The sequence below is a fragment of the Asterias rubens genome, chromosome 19 (genome assembly GCF_902459465.1).
Source record: "Asterias rubens chromosome 19, eAstRub1.3, whole genome shotgun sequence".
In the NCBI taxonomy this organism is placed as follows: Eukaryota; Metazoa; Echinodermata; class Asteroidea; order Forcipulatida; family Asteriidae; genus Asterias; species Asterias rubens.
The window spans coordinates 953,168-963,737 of NC_047080.1; the positions used below are offsets into that span (position 1 = coordinate 953,168).

Sequence of the window (10,570 nt, forward strand, 5' to 3'; positions counted from 1 at the left end):
ATGACCAAGTTATCCATTTCTACCTCCATGGTTATCCCAAAAACAAGGTCCTTCTTTTCAGATTATGTTTCTTTACCGATCCAGCCATACGTTACTAAATATTGATGCTCGTGTCCACAAATACCACAACACCAATAATGACACTGTTTTTGTTTCAACCTCATTACAAAATATATATCAGCCTGTTTATCATCATGTGCCTAGTGCATGACTCTTTCCCCGTAATGGTTCAGGGAGTCCCCGAATAATATGCAGACTTAGTTTTATACCATACCAGTAGAGAGAGGTCTCTATGGTGAAAGGTCCTCTATGTATAGTGGAGGGAAACAATTGTTATTATACTGTGGGTGCGTTCGTTTAGCTCCCCTGGGTCGACCCCGGTGTGTGGCGTGTTTTGTTTCCAGAACAAACGTGTGCAGATAATTACCCACGTTCGTCCTGGAAAAAACCCGCCACACACCGGGGTTGACCCAGGGAAGCTAAACGAACGCACCCTGTGTAGTGAGTGGGTTCGAATCCCACCCGAGTAACATGCCTGTGATTTGTTTTCACAGAACTCGGGAAAGCTCTGAGTATACAGTGCAAGCCCACATCGGTGTATAGGGGTAAAACCAAATTAAATATTCTTCATCCCTGATGCAAATTTAACATCTCTTATAAAATGTATGTGAGTTATTTATAATTAGTGTTAAGTTGAAAGTAAAAGTGACTTGATCGAACTTGACGCGAGGGAGGCAGGGTACCAGATCACAAGACGAGAACGTGAACTGCGGGATGGCATTGGTCAGGTGCAGTCAATGTCCCGGGTTTTGTGCGGTAAACAATGAGCAATCACCAAGAGAGGGTTTTTAGGGGAATATTGATCAATCTTGGATGACAACTTCACCATTTTCGATCGACTATCTATCATCATAAACTCTTTAAAGGCACTGGACACTATTTGGTAATTAGACAAAATAATTGTTAGCATAAAACATTTACTTGGTAACGAGCAAGGAGAGCAGAGTATACAAAACTGTGAGAAACATTGAGAAGTAACACACTTTTTGTGAAGGAGGTAATTCTCGCTCAAACATTAAGGCCTGAGGCCTTTTATTAAGTCTGAAAGCACACGTTTGTGCAACAACGGTGTTTTTTCTTTCCAAGTCGAGTCTAAACTTTCACAGATTTGTTATTTTAGGCAAAAGTTGGGATACACCAATTGAGAATACTGGTCTTTGGCAATATCAGTGTCCATTCCTTTAAAGGTTTGTGTTCGTATAGTCCTAAAGTTTGCACAAGTATATTATCTGCCTGGGAAAGTATACCCGCATTACTGGTGCGGATCTTCAAGTGTCGTTCGGTTAACTAGCGAAATAACCGCGTAATGATGTCAAATTGTCTTCCTCAATGGTACCATATAGGGCTATACTAGAACATAATATCACTCTTCTAAGTTCTACTAAGAAAAAAATTACACCATGTTTGAAACAAAAACGTAAAACCAAAAAAAGATAAAACATTGGTAAACCGACGACAGTAACCGCATAGTACTCGAGTCTAGATCATTTCCCGCAGTCCATTTTGCCTTCACGACCCTGAAATTGTCAAGTTGATATTGCAGGCAAACCTGAAAAACCCAACCATCTCCGCATCAATATTCCTTCAAACAAACCCATCCTCTGATCTCTCAGCGACGCAGTGATGCATTAGTCATCGCACATAATAGATACGAACCAACAACGTAACATAACACAAGGGGCGCTTGTTGCAAATGTGAGCAAACCAATCCAAGTCAATGGGCCCTTTAGGCTAGCGGAAATAAAGCTTTATGGGCATGCGTTCACGGGTGCCTCCTCGTGTCCCAACAATAGCAGGGATACCCCTATTGGATGACGTCATTGTATGGCAACCTGTTGGTGACTATATGCAAATGAACACACACACACACCGGTGGAACTACCGTGGTTTTCTTCCGTGAGGCAACCCATATAAACGGGCTCACTTCAGGTGTGGAATCAAACTCACTACCAGCGTGGACTAACACACACATAGATGATCAAAGCGGAACCAAGTGTTGGGAAACAGTTCATATTACAACTGTCGTGTACAAAGAAACCCTGCAATATAATTTATTTATTATCACCGTGAAGTACAGCTCTGAATTATTTTAGAACACAATGGATCACAACTCGAGAACAGCATTCTGCAAACAGGCACAAGGTAAGTTTTCTAATTTTGTTTCAACTTTTTATGAAGTTTACAACTTTGTTTCTCCGGCGGCCTCCGTTCCTTTTATAGTATATACTACCAGAGACAGTTCAACCACTTGTATGTTAACGCGTATTGGATTGCATGCTATCCATGCAAGCTTACTCACAGCGCTCGTAAACTAAGTTCATGCAGTGTAGGCATAATCCAAAATTTATGCTTAGTTTTTCACGGTGACGAATTTCATCTGCATATTTTTTTTTTTTTTTTTAAATACAACTTTCCATCCAAAACAATTTTAAGTGATTTGATATGAATAATATTGTGTGATATTGAACTCCTTCAAAAAGTAGCACCACAATTAGCATACCTCTTGTGGTTGCTAACCGTATCACTGAAGTATGCATTTGCGAATGCATTGGAATTCAGCGTATTTTACAAACCAAAGATAGTTATTGTTATCTGGTATGCCTGATATTAATATACAGAGTTCCAATCAAATGAAAGGAAGGAATCAAAAATGTTGATATGGTTACACTTCCTCTCTGAACAAAAGCAAAGACCTGCTACCACTGAACAAATCGGAAAGCGCTTATCCCGGTTTTAGTTCACTGCATTGACATATCGGATCAAGGCCATACAAGTAGAATGGAATGCCTCCGGTTTAGGGTTATTGCGCAATTGGGAATCAATAATGAAACGGCTTTTGGCAGTAGAGCACGTGCCCGCTGTGCTACTGTACTCTGGGTTAGTGGTTAGTGTTTGCTCTTCTTATATTATACACGTGACTCTTGCTCATAATCAGCAATGGTCCCTTGCTCCACGAATACGCTAAAATAATTATTAGCATAAAACCTCACTTGGTAACGAGTAATGGAGAGCTGTTGATAGTATAAAACATTGTGAGAAACGGCTCCCTATGAAGTAATGTAGTTTACGAGAAAGAAGTAATTGTCCACGAATTTTATTTTCAAGACCTCAGAATTAGATTTGAGGTCTTCGAAATCAAGCATCTGAAAGCACACAACTTCGTGTGACACGGGTGTTTTTTTCTTTCATTATATTATCTAGCAATGACCAATTGGGCTCAAATTTTAGCAGGTTTGTTTTATTTTTGCAAACGTTGAGATACAAAAGTGAGAAGACTGGTTTGACAACTACCAATAATGTTCAGTGTCTTTAAACAAGAACAGAAAATTCACAAATTATATAAACCATGCATGAGACTTTTTGCTAGCTATCGACTTCCATCGTGTAGCTAACCCAAGGACGTTGCGTACACTCTCAAGCATTTTGAACGTATAAGGGCATGTTGCATAGTTGTCCGTGTGTCGTGTGGTTGCCACAATAGACCACAATCACCCATGCCTATCCGGTCAGTAAGGGTGTTAACTTCAGTCCAATCAGATTGTACCTCTTATCAAGATCTTATCTAAAGCCTGTCAAAGCTAGATTTCTATTGGTTTGTCATGCACGTGGAGTCGCGCATAGAAAGGTGATTATACGATAAACGTGATTACATATCATTAATAATTGAGCGGTAATTATAATCGATTGCATACCTATGTCGACCCCAAACGTGAACATGATATGTACCATACATTTTACCATTTCACTCTGTCTGTGAAATAAGGAGATATTAAACTCAACCTTTAAAACAGTGATCGGGGGATGTTTTTCGAAATAGAGAAATTGTAAAACTTTAGGTTCAATCCCCTATTGAGAAAATGGCCGCGCTTTGTATCCGCCTGGATAGCTACATAAATGTTTCGGTAATAAATAAAAGTAGTGCATTCTTGTCTGTTGTTATCCAACTATGAGAACACAATGTTTTGGGGTTTAAAGATTTAAACCAAACCAAACCCTGTCTCAACAACACAAAGACTCGACCTTTTTAATATCGATTTGCTATCTGTAGCAATGAATTGCGCTGACCTTCCATTATTTATGGACTGCACATACGTGTCGCTATCCATGATGGACGTCTAGGTACTAAACATGTCACCTATAACACCAAGTGATTTACAGTAGTACTTCACCAATAGAAGGCGGTGATATGGGGGTTTAATGGAATTTCCGTTTCATGCCAGATCCATGCAAAGCACATAAATCAAATCAAGCGAATTCCGCAGATCTTTGTTGTTGTTTTGTGGGTGATTTGTGTTATTTAACAAACACAAGTAATTCAAGTATGCAGTATCACATTCATATAAAGTACTGCGATTGTTTATCGCTGACCCGGTGTTTTTTGTGTAACCACAGAACATAAATTGACAATACAAACTTGCTTTTGACCTTGCAACCCGGATATTTTGTTGTTGCATGGCACTACTATACTATACTGGATATACCAACACTTCACGGTGAACAGTTTAGTATACTCACAGCTATGACGTGAATGATAACTAGCCAACTTGCGTATTTGAAACCCACGTCTCCTCGGAAACTAAAGTGGGTCTATATTTTTGTAACATAATTTTACGCAGTTTGTTAAATATATTTATACAGGCAAAAATGTTATATTCATTCACGGAAGGACAACATGATGTGTTGTGTTGGGTTGGGTTGCTGTCGATTATGTTTACCCTCAAAAAGGGACTTTCCAGGAAGTGTAAAACAGCTCTCCAAATGGTCAAGATGAACAGGTGCGCTGAAGAAACAGCAGGGAAATATATTATTGAATGTTATTCAGGCCTTTTGAAAGGGCAAGCCAAGGGCACCAAGGCAGTTTCTCCCTGATAAAGTGCACCCTAGTAGGAAATTGTAAATAGCTACTGTAACATTTCAAGGGCACCAAGGCAATGAACAGTGGAGGCAATCGCCTTCGTTGCCTCGGTGAAGTATCACGCCTGACGGGGGATGCAAAACATGATCAAAGAGTCATAATTATTTGTTAAATATCTTATCTTTACAGGAGTGCTTGTTACAAGCCTGGTAATTATAGTGTCTTCACTCGTAACAGTTTGTACGTCAACGCCGATACCACCACAAGAGCCCATTCACCCAAGCTTGCATTACGAGAGACTGGTCGCTAACACAGAGACATTGCACGACAGACACGCCTTGGTCTACAGAGAATTTGTAAGTGTTCAATTTGTTATTTTTTACACAACTTTAAAACAAGTTTTTTTTCCGTGATGGGTACTGACAAATTAACAACTCGTATTGATAGATGGTTTGAATTATGAAAGATGCATGCAATCATTAATCGTGACTGGCCAAATTTTAAAGTTACACATTAAAAATTTGCAATACTTATGCAATATTAATGCTAATCAGGTACATGAACCAAGCAAACAAAACACACTTGTATCAAAGTATTTATAAATATAATACAGAAAGTATTCTGTCGTAAACACAATGCACATAGTTACGTTCGCCTGTCAAAGTCAATTCTATAAGCAACAACTGTGAATAAACAGTTGGGTTACACTCATAACAAAAATATGTTCAAGATCAACAATGGGTAAACTTTACATCACCTCTGAAATATGGAGGACAAGAATAGACGGGTGCATAATGCGGGGGGAAACCCGAGGTGTCACTGGCCAAAGTCAACCCCGAAACGGTTATGATTTGAGTCATCGATTTTTACAATGAACGTAGTGTGAAACACGTCTACGCTTAACAAAACAAAACGATCGGACAAAACAAAAAACGAGCGACTCGTGGACTGATGGGAGATCATGTTTGTGAGCTTGTAAAACTATAATCATATACTTTGTGAAAGGGGTTTTAATGTGTCACAAAGATGGACTTTTTTGGTCCAATTCTTGTGAAGTTCGTAAACTGTTTCATACAGTTGTAAGGATTTGTGAATGCCAGTTTATAAACTCTACACAGCGTGACCTTGTAATCGTCTTGGGCTTGCCTAATAGATCTACCTGTACGCAATGAAGTTTTTGGGTGGGGATTCGTTGTTGAACTTGCTTCACTCTCATTAGTAAAACGCCTTATTTGTAGCTCGTTTGTCGGCAAAATAACTCATGCGAGCCGAGGAATGCCAAGGTGTGCTATCTATAGAACTCACGCCATATTAAAAATTGATAAATTTAGAACTCTTCTCACCGGAACGTTGCAGAGCCTCAATTGTATACACCGATTGGTGAACCGTAGATGGAGTGTTTAATAAAATGCATTGCTTTATAACTTTGACTCACCCAGCATATTTTATTTTCTGTTTACAGAGAACAATCCGCCATAACGACCCTGCCATTAGAGTTGATGATTTCACAATACAGGGGATCCCAGGTGTGGACTCACTACCATCGGGCGAGGCGAGATTCAGTATGGAGGTAAGTACATCAAACAAATATTAATTTCAGGTTCTCTACCAACCCAGTCATACTGAATAAATACTGATGATATTTCTCCACAAATACCACAATACTATTACATCAATAATGACACAGTTTTTGTTTCAACCTCATTATAAGCCAATAAACCTCATGTGATTGATGCCTGACCGTAAGTGGTGAAGGGAGTTCCCATGTATATACGGACTATACCATGGAGGAAGGAAAGAATGTTATAAACAATCAGCGAAAAACGATTTGCCATCACAGTCAAAATCAAATGTTCAGGAATGTAAACTGCCGATGATTTTAAAAAATAAAAAATGTTCGGTTCACAACCAGTATACAACAATCCACAGAACCGAACGAGCGGTATTGCGCCCTCTATCGAAATCAACTTCCTTCTGCTGGGACACACGCACACACACCCAGAGACAAAAACACATACGACACCAGCGAACATCTTCAAGATGTCAGACATGCATCTTTTCAATATCAGAAAAAGGAGGATAGCCGATCACACTTAACTTGTGTGCAGTGTTTTCAGTCTTCTATGGCACTGTTTCGAAAAGGGAAAAAGAAGAAATTAGCTGAAAAGTTGCATTCTTGAGTTTTACAAGTTCAAATATTTCCCTGCTCATGAGATTTACTATTTTCTTATCTATGATTTGATCCCACAGGAGTCACTATTGCTGCCCATTCACTACAGAAGCGTCCAAGCTTTCGTGAACAGTCTTACACTAGCCATTCAAGATGAGATTGCACTGAGGATGACCGGAGATCATGACTTCGACAGCCGTCTTAGGTCGATCCTTCTTCTTATGGAGCGAGTGGAATCCAAACTCAGACAAACGGTAATGCACGATCACATTATTCTTATATATCATGGAAGAGGGTACCAAAACTTAACCATGCCCGATTAAAAAGTAGGGGCACCCCAACTATATCTTGCCCGATGAGGGGCAGAGTGTAATAACAACTCATACGAGGCCCGATTGGGGGGCAGGGGTAGAGGGTACCCCTTCTTACAAAAAGTACCCCATTTAAATCCTCTGGAGAATTCCAGAGATTCAAAGCACATGAAGACACCAAATCGAGCTCCAAACTGTGGCTGTAGTTTGATGCATTTTTGACGAGTATCGGAATATCGATGATGCTTTTTGATAATTAAGCTCCTGTCCGTCAGGTGTTTTGAAGCTTAATACATTGCTTCGAAGCAAACAAATAATTATTGCTTACCACAGAAAAATAGGGTTGAAAGCAGCTGTACTCTGAACTGTACACTGTATGTAACTGTTTCGCTGTTACTTATCAATTGTTTTGGCTTAATTTTGCTACGTGAGATTTATTTCGATCTTTCGTTTTTTTTACTTTTACAGATGCAGCGACTTGAAATCGAATTGGACTACGACACAAGACCAGCGGTTACATTCACCATCAACGAAAACAGCACATACCTCAACATGAGAATTCTCTTTGTCTTACAAGAATTAAATCACTACATGGTACCACTCATACAAGACTTTGTCAACTGCAAAAACAGGCATAACACGACGTCGTCATAGCAACTAGGTTGATACTTTAGAAAGCCCGCCATTTATTCTGAGAGGACAATGAATGCGGCCCCACGGTTCGCAGACAATGACGTCATCTCGTCACCATTTTGTTTTTGTTTGTTTTGCAATCGGTCGATTGACGACCCGTACCCATCGTCGTGGACAGCTGGAAATTCCTTCCTGCGTGTTTTCCTTGTTTTTTATTATTTATTTATACGATGATATTCGTCAATATTTAGCCAAGATTTGGACGTCGTGTTGACACAGTTCACTATGCTAAGATTGTTACTGAACAAAAAACAGTATCAGATGAAAGTGGGAGGGGGAGGGGTGAACACAAATACGTCAAATATTTTAAACAGATTGGCTATGATCTTGTTGTGAGAAGAAAAAAAACATCTTAAAGATTTCTCATGGTGTCACCTTTTGCCGAATGGAATTCTGGAAAGGATTCGAAGATTCTTTGCTGATTATCCAAAAAAGTCGAGCCTTTGTTTTGTAATATTGTATTCATACAGCAAGATGTGAGCGTTTATAATATTTATTTTTAATTTATGCTAAGTTATTCATACTTTTGTATTTAAGTGCCTAAACACCAAGAGTAACTTGGTGATATTTATTTTAACTTAAGTAAAGCAGAGTGGACAGGAGGACTGAGCAGTACTGTTTGTGCCGTTTATTTAAAAAAACAAATATTTATTATAAATTAATTTATTTTGTTATATTGGAGGACTTTGTATTGAAAACGTGAGATTTCCAATGAACACACCAAATAACAACAATTATTGATGCATCAATTCATAATTGTGTTGATATTTCCAGCTGGGAAATTATTAATGAAATAAAAAAATAATTTATTAAAATGCGAAGAATGTATTCTCTCTGTTAACAGGAGGATAATTTCGTGCTGCATTTAAATAGATGTATGTTCAACATTTCCTAAAAACACAATTTTAACAATGTACATATTTATTTAATATTTTTATATGTGAAATAAACAAGTTGAACCCGTCAAGTGTCGAACGAGATAGTGTCACTACAAAACCATTTATTATAATTTGGCAGAATTCTTACACTTGTTTGTAGACTCCGAAGACATATTGTTGAACTTAAACAACATAACATACTTGCAAATGACAGAAAACTAACCATCTTTTCTGAAACAACTTTCTGGAAACATAAGTTTGCATATTATTCGCTAATACGATCTTTTTCTAGATATACTTTCGCTACCCCCATCTGGTGAGCCCACAACGTAGTCAAACGTTTTGAACAAAAAAACAGATAAACAGTCAGTATCATCGGGTTAATAGTTTACTAATGTGGACATTATTAATATCTTTATCCCAACTTGACAAAGAGATAAATTAGTTTATTGATTGAGTAAATGACGATTTAATTTCCAAAACACTGTATTCGGTAACTTGTTCATAAAAATATTAAATTTAAAAGGTGTCCTATTGTATGGAAGTATGTGTATACTACACGCAGGTATCGCTCGAAGCAGCCAATTATAAAGATTATTGCAACAATATACAGTACATATAATAACGGTTAAACTTCGGATGTTGGACCATAATATTATCTTTTTGATAAGATTAAATCTTCATAACAATATGTTATAATAATGTACTCAGCTGGTTCTGGTGTTTTTAACATTGGAATTAAAACAAATGTCTTCCTAAAGTATCAAATTGTCCAAAGTGAATTTAAATTGTGGATTTGTCTATTTTTTAATTATTATTTTTTGTCTTAATGGGTTAGCCTACATGCATCAAGCGTCTTACTCTAAACTAAGATGCAATACTATCAATGGGGGACAAATAATCTGCATAATGATCTTGTTGACAACCTTGTCTCTTGCATGCTTTAGGCTTGGTTGTTTTGAAAATGTGCGTACATATATTTGGTACGGGGTCCTAACAATCAGATGTGACATGAGGGAGAGCCAGTGAAACCTTGCTAAGGGACCAATGTGGCAATACTTCCAAACAAATACAACAGAACTTTCGCATGGGGGCCTATTTAATTTCCTTACACCATCACGCCACTCTTCGTCCCAACCCAACTTATACATTGTATGATTTCCACATTGAGGGCGCACTCTCGCCTGCCCAAAGCTATTTGTGCCGTGCACCGCTGACTTATTATTTTTATTTCTCGGACGTTTATACTTAGAAAAATTGTGTGTTTTCGAGTTGAAGTTGGTCCATCGACATCAACTCCTTAAAAAAAATGTAACATGGGCGAATGGATAAAATAACATTCATCACGTGAAATTGTTAATTAGTTTCTTACCCCCGCGAGAATATAACAAGATTTAGATTAAAGTCAGTGGACACTATTGGTAATTGTCAAAGACTAGCCTTCACAGTTGTAGTATCTCCACATATGCATAACATAACTAACCTGTGAAAACTTGAGCTCAATCGGTCATCGGTTGCGAGATAATAATGAAAAAAAAAAAAACACCCTTGTCACACGAAGTTGTGTGCGTTTAGATGGTCGATATCGAGACCTCAAGTTCTA

The 10,570-nt window shown here is 38.2% G+C and overlaps 1 protein-coding gene across 1 annotated transcript; it reads left to right on the plus strand.

The window, feature by feature from the left end:
- Positions 1–2,017: 2,017 nt before the first annotated feature.
- LOC117303514 lies at positions 2,018–9,717 on the plus strand. Its single transcript, XM_033787737.1, has 5 exons — positions 2,018–2,202; positions 5,105–5,271; positions 6,378–6,485; positions 7,166–7,339; positions 7,865–9,717. The coding sequence occupies exons 1-5, from the start codon at positions 2,160–2,162 to the stop codon at positions 8,048–8,050; spliced, it is 678 nt and encodes a 225-aa protein (XP_033643628.1). The 5' UTR covers positions 2,018–2,159; the 3' UTR covers positions 8,051–9,717.
- The last annotated feature ends 853 nt before the right edge of the window (positions 9,718–10,570 follow it).

Excerpts from the sequence above, each read along its gene's own strand:
- LOC117303514 (XM_033787737.1), top strand. The coding sequence starts at position 2,160 with ATGGATCACAACTCGAGAACAGCATTCTGCAAACAGGCACAAG. Across the intron at positions 6,486-7,165 it reads AGGCGAGATTCAGTATGGAG|GAGTCACTATTGCTGCCCAT; the intron begins GTAAGTACATCA and ends TTGATCCCACAG. Across the intron at positions 7,340-7,864 it reads AATCCAAACTCAGACAAACG|ATGCAGCGACTTGAAATCGA; the intron begins GTAATGCACGAT and ends TTACTTTTACAG.